The sequence below is a fragment of the Trachinotus anak genome, unplaced genomic scaffold (genome assembly GCF_046630095.1).
Source record: "Trachinotus anak isolate AG129_WGS33_773 ecotype Australia unplaced genomic scaffold, CSIRO_AGI_Tana_v1 ptg000011l, whole genome shotgun sequence".
In the NCBI taxonomy this organism is placed as follows: Eukaryota; Metazoa; Chordata; class Actinopteri; order Carangiformes; family Carangidae; genus Trachinotus; species Trachinotus anak.
Window position 1 is genome coordinate 24,600,887 of NW_027273862.1, and position 21,969 is coordinate 24,622,855.

General features: G+C 40.6%; 1 protein-coding gene across 5 annotated transcripts in view; it reads left to right on the forward strand.

The window, feature by feature from the left end:
• Positions 1–21,969, forward strand: part of myo9aa (myosin IXAa) — a 105,004-nt gene that overhangs the window by 23,510 nt on the left and 59,525 nt on the right. For all 5 annotated transcript variants that reach the window (XM_071489208.1, XM_071489212.1, XM_071489209.1 and 2 more), the window contains exon 2: positions 511–1,482. In XM_071489208.1, the coding sequence (XP_071345309.1) occupies positions 598–1,482 (885 nt within the window). In that variant the 5' untranslated portion in view covers positions 511–597. The remainder of the gene's footprint in view (positions 1–510; positions 1,483–21,969) is intronic.

A 21,969-nucleotide genomic window follows, 5' to 3' on the forward strand; every position in this document is an offset into this window, starting at 1 on the left:
AGATGAATTTCGTAATCTGGCAGATCGCGGAGGGCTGTGTTGAAATGCTTGGTCTTAGATCAGTTGAATACTTTCATTTATTAATTTCAGTTTGGGATCAGAGATTTTAGATCTGAAACGAACAGTTGACTAACCAATCAATCAAGAAAATTAATCGGCAGCTATGCTGATAATTTGATTCTTGTTCAAGATACTTTCAAGAAAAAACACCAAATAGTCCCCAGTTCCACCTAATTCATTTTGAGGATTGACTGGTTTTTTGTTTGTGTGATAGAAAATTAATAATTTGGGGATTTTTGAACTGTTGATTGGACACAACAAGATATTTGGAGACATCAACTTGGGTTTCAGGAAACTATAAAGGGTATTCTTCACTTTTTTTATAGACTAAATGATTGATTGAGAAGAGAATTTTATTTTGGGTTAGGCCACAGTTGTGTGTTTTTTGTTGTACTGTCTGCAGGTCTGCAGAGTATTGATCTTAATTTTTGTCGTTCTTCTCTTTTGCAGTGGTAATGTCTTGAACTGGCGGCCCCTCCAGCCCAGTAAAGGACGTGCCAGTGCCAGGCTGCTGCTAATGGGAACTCCTGCTCCGCCATGAGTGCTCGTGATGGCGTTGGTGGCGTTGGTGGCGTGGGCACCCTGGGCCGGCGGCAGCGCTTCGAGAACTCAGAGTTCACTGTGCGCATCTACCCGGGCGCCCTGGCCGAGGGCGCCATCTACTGCCCAATCAGTGCCCGCAAGACCACCACAGCTGCTGAGGCCATCGAACATGTCATTGAACGCCTCCAGCTGGACCGCACCAAGTGTTATGTTCTAGCTGAGGTGAAGGAGTTTGGTGGGGAAGAATGGATCCTGAACCCCAGCGACTGTCCTGTGCAGAGGATGATGCTCTGGCCCCGTGTGGCACTAGAGCACCGCCCACTGTCTGGCGGTGAGGATTACCGTTTCCTCCTAAGACAGAAGAACCTAGATGGCTCGATTCACTATGGCGGCAGCCTCCAGATGTGGCTGCAGGTCACAGAGGAGCGCAGGCGCATGGTGGAACGTGGACTGCTGCCACAGCCTGAATCTCAGGGCGACCACGCAGATCTGTGCAGCCTGACGGAGCTCAACGAGCGCTCGCTGCTGGACAACCTGCGCTCACGTTTCCGCCAGGAAAAGATCTACACTTATGTTGGGAGCATCCTCATTGTCATAAATCCCTTCAAGTTCCTGCCCATCTACAACCCCAAGTATGTGAAGATGTATGATAATCATACGCTGGGAGATTTGGAGCCACATATTTACGCCGTGGCGGATGTGGCTTACCACACCATGCTGCAGAGACAGAGGAATCAGTGCATTGTTATATCTGGGGAGAGCGGCTCTGGGAAGACGCAAAGCACAAACTTTCTCATTCACCATCTGACTGCTCTCAGCCAGAAGGGTTTTGCCAGTGGAGTGGAGCAGATAATCTTGGGGGCAGGGCCAGTACTAGAGGTAAGCAAAAACGCTAATATCCTGGGGTTCAATGGGGGTTTAATGTTGTAAAGTTAGTCAAAGCTCTTGTTATATAAAAACCATGTACTTCAGACCTCATCACTCCAGGGCCTGTCTTAATTGTCTGTTTAAGTTTCAAGTTGGCTGGTGCACAGAGATCCCCTCATTCTTGAAGCTTGAGACCTGTTTGACGTGACTTCAGACTTAGATAACATCTGTAGATATTCAGGTTACACCAATATGCGTCGGTTGATATGTTCAATGTGGAATCTTTATTCTGCATTCATGGTTTCTACTGCGTAATGGATTGATTCCTGCTTCTGTGCGGCTTTTAATGTTAGTTACACAACACTGCATTAGCCACCACTGCCTCTATGGTTGGCCCCGAGTTGTGTCTGCCCCCATTCAGAGGTTTATTGCACTTTCAGTCCAGCTGTGTGGGGATTATGTAGTGCACAGAGGAGCTCTCTATCTGTGAGCAGCCAGTGGCCTATCATTGGTTGAAGTTGCAGATTCTTGTTTTTGTGATTATGACCATTTTCTTTCTGCACACTGGAAAGATTGTCTCAAGGCAGACGTTGTGGAGGCCCAGCTGAAGGTTGTGAAGGAAGCTGGTTGTTTTCATATCATTCAAGGCATTCCACTCATATTCTTTCTCTTCTTCAGGGACCTGTCACTTGACTGCAGACCAGTCAAGAGTCTATGACAAGTTCACAACCGCACATATTTTTTTTTTTTTTTTTTTTTTTACATGTCTTCAACATGAACAACTGAATACCTAGAGGTTGCACAACACCTTTCAACTGTATGCACAATGCTGCCAGTCAGGAAGGCAAATACAGGTTATATATATTGTCAAGAGCATTGTTGTATTTTAATAGGTGGTTGTATTGCTCACTGTCACGTCACCTGACCACCAGCTGTTTACACTTGATTCACTTCCCGTCTTCCGGTATTTCTTCATCTGTATAATTGTGTTCATTATCCACCAGCCAAATAATTTATGGCATGTCTTCAGATTGTTTATTACACACTCCTACAGTATTCTTAGGATCAATGTCAAGTTGAAAATGTCAGCTCAAAAGCCAAGTTCAAAGTTAACTTGCAAGACAACAAGTAGCTCTACACTGTGTTTTATTGCCCTCCGTTTAGCAAACACAGTTCTCAGGAATGCCATTCATTGATGTGTCTCCAGGGTTAATGTGTAAGCATGTTGGATTAATCCTCAACATGGCACCACGAGTGAGTAGTTCTGAGTACGGAGGAGCAGCCTTTAATTGTTTGCACAGCAAGATTGCGTATCTGCCTCGTGGTGATTGATGCCAAGTCTAAAGCTGCGGCGCTACTGCAGAGAGAGATAGAGGAGTGGAGGGAGAGAGCGGCAGCCAACATTACCTCATAGACATACTTCAGTTTCATAAAGCTCTTCATTCACGAAAGTAGTCAAGCAGCAAAAGCGGAATGATGTCAGTGTGTGTTAAATTTCTGTGTGTCGTTAAATTACGTTGAAGGATTTTGTCATTGACTAGTTCAGTGTCCAGGTGACGGTGAGAAGTAATGACCTCAGTTGGAGTTAATGTTCTTTCAACGTAATGTTGAAAAGCTTTGACCTTTGACACGGCCTGCTGGTTTCAAGAGCTGTGCCTCAGTTAGCTAAAAGGGGAACTCCACTGATTTTACAATTCAAAGTTTGTTTTCAGGTCCTGGAGAGTACCACTGCATATGTGAAAAAAAATGTTTTTAGAGTCTTATTTGGCACAGGAGAGAATTGCGCAAAATCTGATAACTTTGTGATGTCACAACAAAGCAGTCACTTCCCTCAGAAGAGAAGGCAGGCTCTGAGCCTCTCCTCTGATTGGCTGACTGTTTTCTGTTTGATCGAATAAAGATATAGCAGTTTTTAAGAGAAACACTCAGAGAAACCAAATCCTGCAAGGCTGGATGGTTGGTCTGGGTGGGCTGGGCTTGGGTCATGGCTGTGGGCCCATGCCGAGGCTCAGAGCCTCTCTTCTGATTGGCTAACTGACCTGTTGTTACTAGAGCTCCAGAGAGAAGCCTGAGAGAGCAGATGTAAAAGTACATTGAGATGGTTTTCGGTACTTAAAACCACAAATATATCCTTATATGGATATCAACACTTCAAATAAAACATTGTAAAAGTCTAAAATATGGGACCTTTAAGTGTCTCATAGTAAGGAGAGAAAAGCATTAAACAAGCACAGTCAAGTGGAAACATATTTTAGGGATTCTAACAACATTTGAGTTTTTTAAAATAACAATGGAAAGTGATATGTAGGAAAAAAGACAAGGAGAAACACAAGTATTAGACTTTTCAACACTTGGTCGCGTTTTGGAGCAGAGGTTGAGTGATTTGTGGAATTAAATTTTCAGAGTTTAGGAAGGGTTTTGACAAGATGTTATGAGGTAAAGTAGATCAATTTACAACTTGTATACAGTATAAAATCTTACTAAAACATGACACACCGCAGATATCCGTTAAAGGTTTGAGGAGCATTCATGCTTATGTTCACCAGTGTATACACCTCGGTGGCATCCAACATGAGAACAGTTTACTGTTGGCCACGGAACCACTTTATTAACTTAGGGTTTAGTGCCTTGCTTAATGGCAGTGACATGGGGAGTAGTTTAGTCTACACTCCTGGGCAGAAGTGACTGGGCCAGTACATCCCTCAGAAATGACGGATATCAAAGACCAGGACAGTGTTGAGCCATCACTCTAAAGTAAACAGTACTAAACCAAAGCAAAGCAGACATTTGTTTTCTACCCACTGTCAGTCACGGGGCAAACTCACCCTGAGACTTGAAGCATTTAAAGACACGCTCTTGATAGAGGATATCACTTACAGGAGGTTTTGGTTCTTGGAAACCAGCCAACAGCTGCAGTTACGTGTTAAGATCCTGACAAGCCCTGTCGCTCAAGTGCTCCAGTTAATAAAACTCCACCTGAAGGAGATGGAAACATAAACCATAAGGGCATGTGGTGCTGGTTAGATGCAAAGCAAGTTACAGCGCTTTGCTTGAACACGGTTATTTTCTAAATTAAGGCAATTTGAGACGTGACAGGTTCTAATTGTTGGGTTAAGAGTTTTGAAGCAGAATTGTCTGGTTTTAGTAATCTTATCGTCAACACCTTTGGACTTGAATTGACCCTGTAGAATGAAGACGAACACAACAAGCATATGTGAAATAGGACAAATACTTCACCAGTTGTTGGTTTAGCTCTTATCTGCCGTCTGTCATTCCTGAGGTTGTTTACCTTCTTGTGCCAGATATGACTGAAATTGACGTTAAACCTGAAATTCCTGTGACTACATATTTCCACACTGGAATTTTACTGTTTGAAAATGTTTGGATAGTCTTTTTCTCCTTTTGTCTCTATGCCAACATGGAAAAACGGTGGGAAGTTTTGAGTCATTCTCACAAACGCAGTAACTCAAGAGCAATATATGATAGTGCTTTTGCTCCTTTGCACCTTTACTTCCCCCTATAGAGTACATGTTAAGGTTATATTTTAAAGTAACCTGACACTGACTGCATAGCAATGGATGACAGACAGCTCTGGAGAAGAGCTGTGAGTGCAGCATTACTGTTAAAGCCCATTTGCTGTGTTCGTCTCTGCTTGATATTCATGTGTCCAACAGTACTTATTACTAATGAGAGGTTTGTTCTAAAACAAAAGTGAGTCTTGTCTGCATAGTACTACATAACACCTTTCCTCTCCTTTTATCTTTTTGTGGCATTTTTTTCCTTTTGATTTATCAAGTGTTTGGCATAAAAAAGAAAAAGAAATAGTAAAAAATGTCTGTTTATTGCTACAGTGTCTGCTATTAAAAACATAAAGTACAGGAAATACTACAGGAAACACTAATCAGAAAATTTAATGGAGGAATGTTTACAGAATATCACAAATTAGGATTGAATTCAGGTCATTTCATGATACCGATACAAGGCGAGAATTAGTGATAATAATAAGTCTTTGTTCAACATTACTGTCGACACTGATGAAAACAAAGACTTCTCACTGGAAGCATGGTCATTTGTTTTTACATATGAGCCAAGTGACAGTTTAATATAAGCTCAGCTGTCTCCTGTTCTCCCCTGGGTCAAGAGGGAGAGTATGAGGTTACCTCACGCTGCTCGCTCTGACAGTGCATCATCACAAACTGTTTTCCAAGACCAGGGAGGTGTCACAGGACATTATAGTGCAGGGACACAGCTAATGGTGTGTGTGCTCGTGGGATGTTTCAGGGGCAGCTTCAGTGCCCCGGAGCTGGAGGTACTGCTGCTGCTGCAATCAAAGGATATGCAAACACCCACTTTCATGTGCGTGAACACACATAAATGTACTTTTACTGACAGAGACATGTAAGAACAGAGACTTTGATGCGCTCTTGTTGTGACTGTGTCCTGCAGTGCTTTGTTAATACCTGGAGAAATACTCAGACTCACCTCCTGGTTTGGTTATATATATTTTCTCCTTCATAATTCATAACTTGTTCATGTAAGGGACCTGCAGACCTTGTTGGCCCGGTGAGCACTGAAGCTCTTGTTGTGCTCCTCTTTGCTCTCAGCCAACAGAAACACTCCCAGGGTGAGTCAACCCAGGTCAGCAGTTTCACCTCTCAGCATCGCCTTCGCTGCTACCTCAATGCACTCACGCAACACTCACACAGAAATGCACACACACTTGCACATTTAATACCATCTCTCCCTAGAGCCCCCACTAACACTGAGTAGGATTAGTGTGTATTACGGGATCTCCCCCAACTGGGCGGGGTCAAGCGAGATTTACTGTGCCCTGAAAGTGTTGTTTTCCTCAGGCTGGGGTAGAAAAAAAAAAGCCAAAATGAGAGAGAGACAGGGAGTGATCGAGCGGCGTTCACGCACAGTGTGCCTCGGTTGGGTGTAAAGTTACAGTAACTGTGTGTTTTATTGAGGTGAAACTAGGGGAAAGAGTGAGTGCTTACACAGTGGGCTCGGCCTATAGGTTGAGCAACACGCAAGGTGCAGGTCTCAGGTGCCAGGTGATCTGTGCTGCACTGATTGAACGACATGAAGGTCATGGAGCAAAAACACAAACAGAAAGTTACACAAGCAGTTTACCACAGAATTGTTTGTTTAGCAACTTGAGCTTAGTCATCTAGTTACATTGAGCAGCCACTCTCCGCACCTTGGTATGAGGGTTATGTAATATCAAGCCATATGTTTCGAGTTTCTTTGCTCAGGGCTGTTCCAGCAAGGCTGTTCTGTCATGAACACAAGAGAGCTCTTAATTTAACCATTATCAGTTTTATTAAGTGTCTGTTTGTTATCTTGCACTTGTAGGTTAAGCTGAAGTCCTGACCTCACATCCGGGCTCGCCTCTGTTTCACTACTTTCTGTAACTCAAAACAATCTCTCTGTCAGCATCATCAACTTCATTAGCCTAAAAAATAAGTTCGTACATTCATTCACCGCAGGACTTCCTATTAGAAGCTGAAACCTATTTAACAAAGTTAAACAAAGATCACTTTGTGAGCGCTCAGCTCCCGTGAAAGGTGCAGGTACCTACATCCTTGTCATTGCACATCCATAAATTTCCCATCACTCTCTTATAAACTCATTATTCAAGCTTTGATGTGTTGTCTAAACAGTTCTACAGAAGAACAGAACATATCCAAACCTCTTTTGCTGAACGTGTAATATGGGACTAATTGGAAATGATGTTGGTTAAAGGAACTAATTGTAAGTTTTGCTATTGCTACATAGCCAGTGTTTGTTTCTGTGCATTAACAGCTAATTGTTTACCAGTCTGGAGGAAATGTTGTGGGCATCAGACTTCACTCACCAAGAGCTGTCTCCAGCGGTGGAAAACAACACCAACGCTAACTCTTGCCTTTGTCATGTCTTTCTTTCTGCTGAAGTTAGCATGCTAACCAGCTAGCCTCGAGCCATCTTGTCACTTTCCCATAGCGACTCACTGTAACCTTCAATCTGCCCAGAAGACATAGTGCTGCTCAGAGGGCGTATTATAACCTCAATATAACCTCAAACAGAAAAAGAAAGGAAAGAAAACTAACAACACCAAACAAGTTTGTGTTTTTTGTTCTATTTCTCGGTGGGGAAGGCTGTTGATATAATATTTGCGTTGATGAGTTATGCTCCTTACCTCATCCAGATGATTATGTTCTTCCTCTGCTCTCCATAACCCTCAGAGTTGTACTCATAAAAACATATCACAGGAAATGAATGAGTCACTTGCTCCTTTATTCACCTTCCATGCGTAGCCAGTTGAACAAACATTTCTGGACTTGGCTTTTGTAAGTTTAAGGGTTTGATGTCGTGGGAAACTCTGTATTTTTAGCCGTTATTGATATGAGAATTGTGTTTAGACTGTTGTGGTCGTGTGGTCAAAATGAGATGTTTCAAAATCCATGTTTATCCACTTTTTGTTACTATTGTGGCTGAATTTAGGAATATTTCATTCTTAAATTAATGTGATCACTCAAAATATAGCAACACTAATGGTGAAAGCAAAAGTAGTTTTAGTTTAGTTTAGGAAATGGCAACTTTTTCTCTAGGCACAACTTCGATGTGTCAGAGTAAAGCAGTGACTTAAATTCTTTGAGGCAGGTGTTGCTCTTTCAGTCCACATCAATACATTTTTACTTCAGCTAGTTTGGTTCAGTCAAATTTACATGCTATTCCACAAGCAACAACTGCAGTAGTAAAGCCAGTGTTAACAACGTTTAGCTCAGCTAAAAGATGAAGAATGCCAACAGCTCCAGCTGCTACTTTTCACTGTTTGTTTATCTCGCCACCCTCTTGCCAAGCTCCTATTTTTCTCTGAAACTGTATACATGAGGACTGGTACCACTGGCTGGGAGAGAGGAGCACATACTGTTCCTGCTTTGTCAACCAATCTGTACAAAAAAAACCTATCAAGCTGAGGTTCGTGTTGATACAGCTTCTTACTCTGGCTGCAACAGCTTGAGGTCAGAGGTTACAGAGAGATTTGGTGGAGACACATCAGTGTCACATCAGAGTGATATTCTCTGAGCTTAGTAGTTAGTGTTGTGGTGAAAGCGAAGCAAGAGTCGAGATAATCACAACTTTAATCAAACTTTGCTTCATCCTCCAGTTGGTTCCTAATAGAAGTTATTTTCTCTTGTATGCTACATTTATAACTTGTCTATGAAATAAGATTTTGTTGAGGTTAAGAAAACAAGTAACTAAACCTGTCACAGCCTTCACAGCTACAGCACATCGGTTTAGAGCTGAAACTATCAGTCAATTAATCAACTGAAAGAAAATGAATTGGCAACTGTTTTGATAGTGGGTTGATCAAAGAGTAATGACAGTCATGTGTCTTATTAAACTTTCTGAGTGAGCAGTTGTCAACAGTCAGTTGTCAACAACAGATGTTCCCTCACAGACTCTTTATTATGCCCCAGCATTCATACGTCCCACTCTCATGAACGCGACATCTCAGTAACGCCAAAAGGGAACTTCTTCAACTTTGGCACAAACATTCACTGGGACTCAAAGATGAGCTGATTAGACTTTGGTGGTCAAAGGTCAAAGGTTGAGGTCACTGTGTCTGGACAACATGTTTTTGACCATAACTCAAAAGTTCATACACTAATTATGATAATAGGATAATAGGATAAAAGTGCAGATATATTTTATCGGAAGATTTTTTTGGCCTACAAAGTAAAATTTCTTTCAGGATCTGTTCTCTACTGTGTCTCTGTGCCTTGAGTCTCTTACAGTCACACTTTTCTTCAGCAACAGATGTCCTCTCACAGGCTCTTTATTTATGCTGGAGTTTGCAGGTGCCTCGTCAGCATCTCTCTCTCTCACACACACACACACACACACACTCTTACTCCCTCTCGCACACAGCACTTTCTGTCAGACTTGACCAGCTGCCCTACTGCCCTGACAACACCTGCACCAGTGTCGTGTAGAAATGAGATGGACAGAAGAGCCTTTATTCTGTATGATGTAAAATTCATGATGCAGAGTCTTTAAAATAAATGACTTTCAGCACATCTGTATTATTAATACCTTCAGTTATAGCCCAAATTTAGTTATATTTTAGTTTAGATTTAGTTTAGATTTTATGTTTTCTAATGAAAAGTCTCTCTAGTTATATTCAGTCATGTAGAGCTGGAACAATTACATGATTACTCTGTTAGTCAATTGATGCAACTATTTTAATAATCGGCAAAAATGCCAAAAAACTGAGCTTCCAGCTTCTCAAATGGGTTTCTTTGTCATTTGTCATAGTAAACTGAAGAATTACAGGTTTTGGACTGGTGGTTGGACAAAAGAAGACATTAAAATATGTCAATTTTGGCTTTGGGAAATAGTGGTGATGGATGTTTGTCAATGTATTTTTATATTTTATGGACCAAATGATTGATAGAATAATTAAAAAGATTTGAATTAATTGAAATGAAAATACTTGTTAGTTATAGCCCGAGAGTCATTGCAGTCATTTTTGCAAAAAAAACCTCAGTTTTATGTCCTCTGTTTCTCCCCAATGACAAACGCGTTCTGAGATACACACACTTTCTGTCCTCCCTTCTGTTGCCGTGACTGCATCCATCTGCAGCTGGCTCATCCCTCCTCAGAAAGCCTCGTCTGACTTTGTGGAGGAGCGGATGTTCAGGACTTGTTTTAAAAGCCCTTAGTGGATGCTTAGTCATGTCCACCTCCCTCCCCTCTGCTCCCTTCCTGTAGGAATGGCAACAGCAGAAAGAGACGACTCAGAACAGGAAGTCTTCTTTTGATGCTTTCAAACTTTCTTTCACCTGCCAGTCTCCGATTCAAGCCTTTTCAGATGCAGTAAATGATCTGCAGGATAAATTAGATGATTTATATATAAACTATTCCTTCCAAAAAAAGGTAATTACATAGACAGCAACCATTAAAATCTGAAACCACCTCCCATCCTCAAACCCCTCTATTCCTCCAGCAGATTTTCCATCCTCATGATTTTGAGTATCAATAAAGTCTGTTACACAAATGCTGAGAGCACACCCTCCACTCCTCACTTGAGTTACATAAATCCTCACAGGTGACCTCACTGCTGAGAGGTTCTCAAGTGGTGTGCAGGCATGTGTGTGAGTGTGTGTGTGGTTTGTGGTCATCTTGTGCTTCCCATATGTCCAGATGTGGCGTAATAAAACCCAGTGTGAAAAGGGCACACATCTGGAAGGGAACAGAAAACATGAGGGATGTCACCCTGGAGCAAGTCGATCATGGAAAAGATCTTCCCAGCTGGCCACGTGCAGCGCGGAATAGTGCAGGTTACATTTTCCAGTAGTTTTTCTTAGTTTCGTTAAAATTAATTTTCTCCTCCAGCTCATAGAGGAGTCTTAGTCTTAGCTAAGATAAGATTTGACTTTTGTTCCTCCTGATATGTTATCACTTCAGGAAATGGAACGCAATTATCAAGTGCCATTATCATCTTCCTTACTCTCTGTCCTTCTATCTCTCTCTTCCTCTGTTGGCCCATAACTACAGAAGTGGTCCGTCTATCTCTACTGGCTCATCCCAGTCAGAAGATAAGTGCTGCTGCCATGCTAAGAATAATTCACCGCACTCCGGGAAAGTTGCCTGTGGTAATGTGAATGACTCATTAACTGTCCAGAACAATGGCTCTGAAGAGGCGTTGCGGTCCGTTTAGTAAGTGTGGAGACATGGTTCCCCTCTATCATAAAGCTTTTAACAGCCACCGTCTTTCAGACATCACTGCCTCTCCTCAGTAAACACCGACCTCAGGCTTCAGTCGTTAAAGCGCCATAACTGGAAAAAGGCGGCTTTACAAAGGATTATGTTCTACACATGGCGGCAATGTCCCTTTGATGTCGCACACTCTTTCATAACACAAATAACGTTAGGGAATGGGGAAATTACCTTTGCTTGATAACTCATTACATCATCAGCTGCAAGTTGCAGGTGGACATGCAGCAGCAAAAGGCGGGACAGAAGGAGCCAGTGTTCACGAGAGGAAAAACTATTCCAAAAATTTACCTTGCATCTGTTTTATGAGGAAGGAAATGCAGTCAGCGCACATGTGCACACACACACGGAGGATAAACATGACAGTGTTTACAGGAAGACACAACAGGGTACCTTCAAGAATATGATGAGTGCAGTGAGGCCATTCATTCATAGCTCATTCAGTGAAGTCAAACGATGGGGCAATCCTGCTTTTTGGATTAGATGATTAACCACTTAATACCACCCAGTGTATACCATCACATTTCCTCATTCATCTTCATCAGTCTTAAAAGAATGAGAGAAATGCTTTTATGTTTGTGAACTGGCCAGTTGAACACATCTGTGTGTGACGTGAGACAGAGGACCTGAAGCGGACATTATAGGATTGGCACGGGATTGGACACAGTCCCGATGTTTGTATGTCTCAGATCAAACTAATTGGATTGACCTCCTTTCTGCCCTGACCATGTGGCTCAGCTTCAGTGTAGTGATTGTGCTAAGTCACTCCCCTCACCTGGCTGCATTGTCTTGCCTCAGCGGAGCTCAGTGTTAGCCTAGCGCTGACCAGCTAATGCTTGACATGTGGCCTACATATGGACGTGATGCTGATAAGACCACCTGTTCCGACTTTGCTCCAGCATGGCTAGCTGTGTGGACAGAGCTTCACTAACATGACCTGGGTGTTGGCTAATGACCGAGAGGTCACAATACACATGCTGTAGTGTAATAGTGGTACGATGCACACACACACACACACATAGAGATTCATCTGTTGGCTGAAGTTAGAGGTTAACTGGGGCTTATATTCCTCAATGGGTGTATGTACAGTATTTATAATAGGGGAGCTTTCTACACTGTTATTGCCAAAGCAATAAGCTACTTCACAGGTTACAGTCAATATGCTGAGCGGCAATGTAAGTGTAGTTCTTGTAGGGTTTTTTTAGGAAAGTGCAGTGTTGCTGTGTGTGTGTGTGTGTGTGTGTGTGTGTGTGTGTGTGTGTGTGTGTGTGTGTGTGTGTGTGTGTGTGTGTGTGTGTGTGTGCAGACAGAAGGATGAAATGAGGTTCAGAAAAGAGGGTGAAAAAAGAAAATGATATCATGGCAAAAAACAAAATAAAAAAAACATTGTGGTTTTGCAATAGCCATCTACTTCCAAATTATTATATTTATGATAAATTGAGGATTAAATTCCAATAAAGGCCAATAAAACACTTTATAGGTCAAGTGGAAAGAAAACAACATGAAGCTTCAAATAAGGCTGTTTTTCCTAAAGTGGGACTAAGCAGTATTTTACTATGACAGCTACACAAACTGTGACAATGGGATGAACCTACAGAGCATTATCACCCTAATCTGCAGCTCCACTTGGCTTTACAGAGCTTTATAGTGAGTTTCAATTCACTGTTCGACTGTCTGGTCAGAAGCTGTCTTCACTGATAAAGCTCTAAAAAGTCACTGTACGCTAAAGCACAGTTAGCAATTAGCTGGTGAACGTAGCGTAGCGTCAGCATGTTAGATATTGAGAGTGAATATTCTATTGGCTAGAAACCTGGATCCAAATGAATGATAATGTTGCTCTGAACCTGTTCATCATATCAGCTTGAAAGATGATGATATATCAATGTGTTCAGGACTCACTGCCCTCAAGTGGCCAAAATAATCAGTTATTGCAGATTTAGGTCATGAAAAATGTGCATTTTGACAATTCAACAAAACACAACCCCAATGAGCGAATGCAGCTGTAAGCGAGGAATTACAGTCGTCTTCCTGCTTTAGCCTGTAGCCGTCTTTTAGCCTGTTATTTTTCCTCTCTGTTGTTCCTAGATGAACAGATAAATGATGATCTCCATTACCAAGTGCACAGGCAGCTAGAACTCAAACAGTGCTGACAGTGTCGGGTACACAGCTCGGATTTGTTGATAGAAAATTTCTGGATGTAGCGATACTTGACGTTAGGCCAGGCTAAAATAGATGTTTGCTCTCAAGCCAAGCTCTCCAAGTTAAGACGCATATTTACAAGTGTATCTAAACAAGTTAAATGGTGGCTGTCAACCTCAAGGAAATTATTATAATTGTAATATAATGCAGTAAGATCATGTGGAAAAAAACTGATTAGGAATGCAACAGGGGCTGATGTCAGCTCATGACTTTTAACTTGATAACCTGCTGTAACCTTTCAGCTGCGGAAAATATACTCCACACACCTTTTCACACGAGCAACTCGATCATGAGTATGCATTTAAAGTTATTTTAAACCCCAAACCTGTTTAAATGTCGCTTTTGTTTCTAATTTCCAACAAAACTTGAGCAGAACCTGTTCTACTGTCCTAACATGTAACAGATCCCTCTCGTTTTACACCGTAGTCATCCGCTCTCGTCCTGTGTGCAGTTGGCTCCGTGTTAACTTGAGAAACTGGGAAAGCTGAGGCCCGGCCCAGCAGCGACTGATCTGTAATAACAATTAGCAACAGCTTTGCACTGTTAGTGTGAGCAGACTGTTGAGCTTATAAATACTTGAAGAGACTGAGGTTTATATTTCTGTGGCGGAGTAATCCTCTCTGTCCTGCAGTGCAATGTGTGCAGCCATTTTTCAGACAGAGTTCATGTGACTTCTGTCTGTTTTATCTTCAACATAGCATTGTTCCCATGTTACCCTCTGCATTTTGTTTGCATGTCAGGGTTGAATATTGGGTTTCCGCATTGTAAAGGACACGAGGGTTATGTTACAGCCTGTGACCGTAGTATGAGAGCAGATAAACAAGGCTGTATATTTACCTTTTATGGCCCATTTTAATATTTTGCAGGCTGTAACTAAGAATTATTTTCATTTCAGTAATCATTCATCCATAAATTGTAAGAAAACAGAGAAAAACACTATTTCTAAAAGCTCAAGGGGATGTTTGTTTGTTTGTTTGTTTGTTGTGAATTAGATTTTTTTTCCAGCTCTCCAAAACCAAAGTTTATGTTTGCAGAGCTGCTCATGCAGTACAATGTTTATGTGACTATAAAGTAAGCCAAAGTGGCATGAATGTAATTGATCAATGGTTTGAGCCAATCCAATTTTCAAGCAAAAGTAACAAGTTGTGAGGATTTGCTGATTTTCTTTGTCTTATATGATAGTAAATTAAATCTCTTTGGGTTTTGAATGTTTGACTTTTGAAGTTATCACGCTGGGCTTTAGGAAATCGTTCTGGGCATTTTTCATCCCTTCCTGACATTCTTTATTGATCATATGACTCAATTAATCAAGGAAACAATCAAGCCATTTGATTGATAATGAGAAAAATGGTTGGTTGCAGTTGAAACAAGGGGAACTCTGACCTGCGAGTCGACCTGAGCTCGCTGGAGATTGCAGGTGTTATTCAGGCTTCAATGGAAATGAATGGGGACAGTGAGAGTATTTGGAGGCTAGAAGTTGTGGCTGCACCTTCATATAAAGAAAAGCGTCAAATACTCATAAGTGAAAAGTTGGAATATTTGGCATTTCTACTTGAAAGATGACTTCAGTGATTGATTAGTTATCAGAATAGTTGCTGGTTACAGTTCTGTTGGACGTTTAATTCAGTAATTGAGGAATGGTTTCAGCTCTGCATTGGGTTAATTCTCTGTCAGAGGAAGAAATATCCCATAAATCTCCTAAAGACTAATTTGCTTTGTGGTGATTTGAGACAACACTGTAGATGTTTCAGTCACAGTTGGTCACAACGCTTTTCTAGTCTTTGTGTCTGAACACAGTGAATTGGGAACGTGACTCCATGTTTTCCAGGACATCGTGACCCCACCCCTCACTCCCCCTCACTATTACATTCCAGTTCACTGTATGGCAGCCAGATTTGGGAAGCTTCTTTCTGCGCCTCCCGCATTTCCTCCCTTTCTGCTGATGTCTGGTCTGTTTTTCCTTCTCTCGCTCTACAGTGAGCATCTCTAGTTTTTTTTTTTTTTTGGTTTTTTTTTTAGAGGAACTTTGACTTATTTTCTCTGTGGCTGTATGGAATTACAGCTAAGACATAAATCTTGCACATAGGAAAGTATTTTGTGACAATGTGACACTCTCCCTGCACTGTACTGAGCTGCTGTAAATGCTGGTCTCGCACAGATGCTCAGTCACTGTGCAAAGAGTTGGATTAAGGTTTCTCTACTCGCCCAGAGGTCTGTCACCACCCCATAAATCCACCCTGTGATCCCTCATGGCACACCTCCACACTCACCAAGAGACAACGCCACACACAAGACACACAACTATGTGAGTGCACGGCACAAAGCGTAGGAGGTTGTGTCTGAAGGTGCCTTTTGCTTTGTGACCAACTGTCGTGAGTTATCTCACTCAAACCGACCTCTCCTGCAGTCACATCTTGACGGTAGCCCAGCTGTGTGTTTCATTGTTTTCACCTGTTCTGAAAACATGATGATACACGTCATTTATGTTGAAATTTATAGAGCGATACATCAGAAACATACACAGATACATCACAAATCTAGAAAAGGGCATCATTTGTTAAAACAACAGAATCATATCACTATGTATTTTTGAATCCTTGGCTGCAAGTAACTAGTGGTGGAAAATAATATTTACTCACGCTGTGTACTTAAGACAGCGATAGTTACCAGCTACTTTCCAGATTAAGATTTTATATTTAAAAAAAATACCCTTATTACATGCAATGCATCATTAAGGAATAAAACCAGTGGCTCTCAACCTTTTTGTTTTCTGATCTCTTACAAACACTTTGTGTGTAGTTGGGTCTTCTTGTCAGGATTCAGATGTTAATGAGCTGTGAGCAGTTCCACCAAAGACACAATTCCCTCTAAACTTCTTCAGTGTTTCATGTCAATAACTGTTCAAATTCTCAAATACTTCACCAGAAAGCAGAGATTAGGAAAAAGACCAATAAATGAACACAAATTTGTGTAGCATAACTTTGTTTTAGTCATTTTACCCCCCCCTCAGATTTACCTTGTGACCCTTTAGAGGGACCTGATCCCTAGAGTGTGGAGCAGCTATAACAGTAAAATGCTCCTTACACACTGGTGCAACAGTATTTATCTAACATTGGGGGGACATTTTACTGCACATGTGCTACTTTTACTTTGGATACTTTGAGTACATTTAGCTGATGATACTTTAGTATTTTAGTAGAATTTGGAATGAACTTTTATTTTGGAAAAGGATCTGAGTATTTCTTCCATTACTGTAGCTAATGAAAAAAACAGCTCCTCGCTCTCGCAGAGTAACAGGAGGGAGATATTACATTCAAAGCTGCTGCAGGTTGCTGGCACAGAGAAATTGCGTATTGACACAGGCTTCTGGAGTGAGTGGGATTAGTGTTTGCTCTAAAAGATAGGCCTGTTTTCCTAATGGCTGAGCACATTTACTTAGCGCTTGTCAAACACATCCTATACAGGGAGGCAAATTGACTCAGGTCACTCAACCTTCTGTCATCCTCAAAGCAAAGCACTGACTGAAATGCCACCAAATCTGCTCTAGTACCGACAATGCTACTTTTCTCTGGTTTTAACAAGGTGCATTTAGTAAAGTGTTTGCAGCTCAGTGTAAGTTTCAAGCATCAACACTTGAGTATTTCTGTTTAGAGAGACTAACTACACCTTAGAGGGAAATGCTGCACTTTCTGCTCTAACAGCTGAATTGAATAGTTACTGTTAGAATATGGTTTATTGACTATAGACTGTATTTACAGAAATAATTTCACAAAATAAAATTTTGATGTTGGAATTTAAACCAGTCCTAAATAGCCTATAATATTTAGAGAGTAAAGCACCTACTCTATAACACTGAATTTCTTACTAACAGATCAATAATATAACACCTTTATTTTTGATATACATACATTTACATTTACATTTACTTGGAATTTAAGCACAGCGCTTTTACCTTTATTGATGTATTTCTTTCATTATGTTATTTCCTCTCTGACTTGAGCGAAGGCTTGGACTGCTCCATCACTGATGTGCATGCTTGCATGTGAGCCGCAATCAAAAGTATATCAGAAACACATTTGGGGCTGATCAGAAACTTCCCTGATGAAACTGAGTGATGGATAAGAATCTAAACAGGAGCTCAGTTCTGTATATACATGTGATGTAATGAAATGAGTTGCTGCCAGAGAGGTGTTGATTCAACTCTGATTATTTCAGAGGCTTAGTTATAATTATATTTAACTGCATTATATTGTAGTTAGGTTCACAAACTACAAACTCAGTATGTGTTAGGTTTACTTCAAGTCTTTCCAGCCTTTTACTTTTCACATGAAGTGTAGCAGCCACTGCCCAGAGTGGTTTTGGACTGGAGATGAAATGTCTGGTTCTAGCTCAGTCCAGAGCAGAGCTGGAGCCTAAAGGGTGTCACACTTAAAAACCACCTCCTATAAAGGTTCCACTGCACCACTGTGTACATTAGGATCAAAATCCTATTTCCAAGGTTTGCACTTCACAGAGAAATCAAACATGGTGACCAGTTAAGAATCACCAGCACATGACTGACTCGCTCATCCCTTTTCTGAAGTCCACAGCCATACTCGAACCTGACATTATCCCCACCCAGCCATTAAAATAAACCTTTTGAGTGAAGAGGCCACGGATGTGGGAGCATGGCATGTAAAGGGATTTTGCTTTGGAAGCTATTACATCATCAGACTGTGAGAGCTTGTAAATGTTGGTGCTAGCCAATAAAATCCCTTTAATACCAGATAGCCGCTGTTATTCCCAGCTGACGAGAGAAATCTATCTTCCTCCTCCCTCACCCTCGTTTTTACTGTTGGCAATGATGTGTGAGCATCACTCTTTATTATACTTCATGTGAATGCATGCTCTCTCCTTCTTTTCAGGAAATAGTCAGCAACAATTTGGATGAATTTTGTCTTTTTTTTTTTTTTAAGTAAAAATGCAAAAAAATTTAGATTTTTTTATCTTAAATTTTTCAGAACTTGACCCTCAAAAATTTTGATGGGAATTTTTTTGCAGTTATTTTACAAACCAAACAGTTAATTAAGAAGCTGATTAGCATGAACATAATTATTAGCTGCAGCCCTTCTCGTGTCTCCTGAGAGGCTGTTGAGGCATTTGATGTGTCCTGGTGAGGCTGAAGCTCAGTTCAGCCTCTGCTTTTAAAACAGCCTTCAAAACAACTGTGCATGTGTTTATATGAAAGACAGATGTTTGCCTCAGATATTATCCTGCTGCCTCTATGACCATTGATTTGACAGTACAAACACTTGTATTTCTAACTGTGGATTTCTGTAGTGTGATCACTTGGGAGCTATTCATGATGCAGCAGACTGTACAAACACACATATTAATCTACTAATATTAGCAATCACTTAAAAATTCTAGTTGCAAGTGTAAGTGCACTAATTCTTCAATGTCCTCACATCAGCATCACATTCACAAGTACATGAAAAAGCCTTTTGGTGAGGACACACCCATGTCTGCAGTGCTGCATTGTGCTGGCAGAGATTCAAGCTGAGGGCTCTGACTCTGTGTGTGTGTGTTTGTGTGTGTGTGTGTGTGTGTGTGTGTGTGTGTGTGTGTGTGTGTGTGTGTGTGTGTTCGCGTGCCTGTGTATTGGTTTGCATGCTGTGTGTGCATGTGGATCAATATAAGTGATGCTGGCCAGATGACCTAGTCAGCCCAGTCGCATACACTGGATACACTGAACACATTTGTTTTTTATTCTTTATGTGTGTGTGTGTGTGTGTGTGTGTGTGTGTGTGTGTGTGTGTGTGGGTATATATATATATATATGTATATATATATATATATATATATATATATATATATATATATATATATATATATATATATATATATATATATATATATATATATATATATATATATATATAATATATGGATCAGGCTCAGTTGTGGGAGTGTTGTGATTCATGTGTTATAGTTACTAGTTAGTTACTGTCTTGTAAAAACATGTAAATATTTTCAGTTTACTATGATAAAAGACAAAGAAACCCTTCACATGAGAAGCTGGAAACAGTAAATTTTCTTTTTTGAATTTAATTTAAACAAATTATTGATTATCAAAATCGTTGCCAATTAATCTCCTATAACTAATCAATTAATTGAATCATCATTTCAGCCCTAGTTGTGAGTGTGGGTTTCTTTTCGAAATCTTTTTCTAAATCTCGTCTCCCCCTCATGCAGCTCATTGTAGTGGGTGCAGTGGTCAAGTCTGATATTTGACTCAACAATCAGGTCTTGTTCCTCTATATGATGGTGGAGTGACTCACAGCACTGAGCTGAGCCTGTGGGCTGAGTGGAAGGAATGACAGCAGTTCATGACTATCAGACATCAGCTCTTCTCCTACTGTGTGGGTAAAACCCAAAACTGCAGAGAGGCGGGCTAATGAAGACTGACAGTGAGGACATTTTGTGCAGATATGTGTTGGAAACTGAACCATCAGTCTGCATCCTGTTAACCTTTCTAATCCTAATAAGACTGGACAGGTAGTACACTTTAATACCACAGTTATCACTGAATATGACAGGAGGATTAAGCCTCCTCCCTTGAACTCTCACCAGATGGGAATTAAGTTTTATCTCACTATAAAAAACTTTCTATATAAACAAATCATGTAAGATGAGCCATGTGGATTTTGCCATTTGTTTTGGTTCTCTTAAATCAGTATTTGTATTTTAATGAGGTAAAGAATTGTGTCAGTTTCCAATTCTGGAGGACTAATCATATATTGTGAATTATAATGACACACCATCACACAGGAAAAGAAGAAGGAAGACCGCCAAGGCTGAATCACGATGCAACCCAGAATAGCCCCCGATCCAAGCCTTTTTAAAATGTCTGTATTCCACTGTTTTTTGTGGATTCCTGACATAATCACATCCACGGATGAAAGTTTAGAGATGAAATGTGAAGCTCAGGAACAAATACTGGGTTCTGCCTTCTCATGACACCAAAACAAAACATGTTGTATGACATGGCCTCGATTATTAACAGACGTTTGACTGGCAGCACAGATAAAAGTTTATATATGATATAGAATAATTTCTTTCATTTTATTTGCAAAATTCATCATTATTAACTTCAGTGTCAGGTGACTGGAAAACTGACTCTGTCACTCTGAGCATCAGAAATAAAATATTGTGTAGTACGTAATTAAAACAAAAGTTTATATTCCTATATTCATTGAAAAAAAGAAAAAATACCTGATCTAAATCCTCAATGGTATTAAATAAGTTCCAGTGCTTCTTCTTGTTTAGGCCAATAATCACACTTGAAATATTTAACAGTGTCAATTTAACCATCATTAAAACCACACAGTCGTTCTGCACTGCTGATAATTTATTAAAGTTAATAATTACAAAGTGTCAGGGATTTGTCCCTGCTGCTATTAATATTAGACATATTACTTTAGATAAAATGAATCCTGTGAATCCTGCTCATCTGACTCCAAAATTATATGATTTTAACACATTTTTGATTAACTAAGCATATAACATATATGAAGAGTGAATGTTTGTCCTCTGAGGCTACAGGATGAGTATCTATATTTAACCTTGATTCAACAGAAGGTTCCCTGCAGTGGGAAAAGTCCTGAACTTCTAGCACAAGTAAAATGAAAAGTCTTTGTGCTCGACATTTCTTTGAAATTTCTTTACACACCTTTCTCTTTTTTTCCTCTATCTCTTCCTCTCTGTCTCGCTCTTTCAGTCTCTTCAGTTTTTCATCCCTCTCTATACCTCATCTCATGACCATGAGGAAACACTGCACTATTGTTTACCCCAGAATGTCCCAGTGAAGTTGCTACTGAAGCAAGAAGCTTCCCGGTCCTGTTTGTTCTGTCCCTTTAGGTCTGAGGAAATTAGTTTCTTTAGATGTTGCATCTTTGGACCATGTTAACCCCTTTTCTCACTCTTCAGTAACTCGGTGCCCTTATGTAACATTGGGTCAAAAGTTCAGTTGAGGAAATTTTTTTTTCTTTGAAATTGTCACATGGCAGAAGGAGCAGGAATAATGAGGTGAATGATTGAAGAACAGAGCAGACACTGTGTGCCAGTGTGAGAAATGACATTGCGTCAAAGGCATCTTGACAATGTTTGAAATAAATCCTGTAAGGCAGCTGTGCTACACAGCGAAGGAAGGGGCCTCTGCCACAAATAGTCACCACACACGGCAAAGGACTGTAAGTTCAGTCATGTAGTTACAGTGAAGAGGAATGTGGTTGAACGTCTTTTTGGAGGAATGCATCGAGGCAGAGCTGCCCTCATGATTTCCGAATTTTTCCAGTGTGATGGCCCAACACTGAAGATCCTGAAGATATTTCCTATGCAGGTTCCAGTTGCAGTAACTGTCATCTCACCTGGACCTAACCTTTACATGTTTGACAACTGTTTATATATCAAAGAAAAATGGAAATGGGGAGTGAAGATTAGAATTTCAAATGAAATGTGGGAGGAAACATTAGAAACCAGACATAAACTAACAAA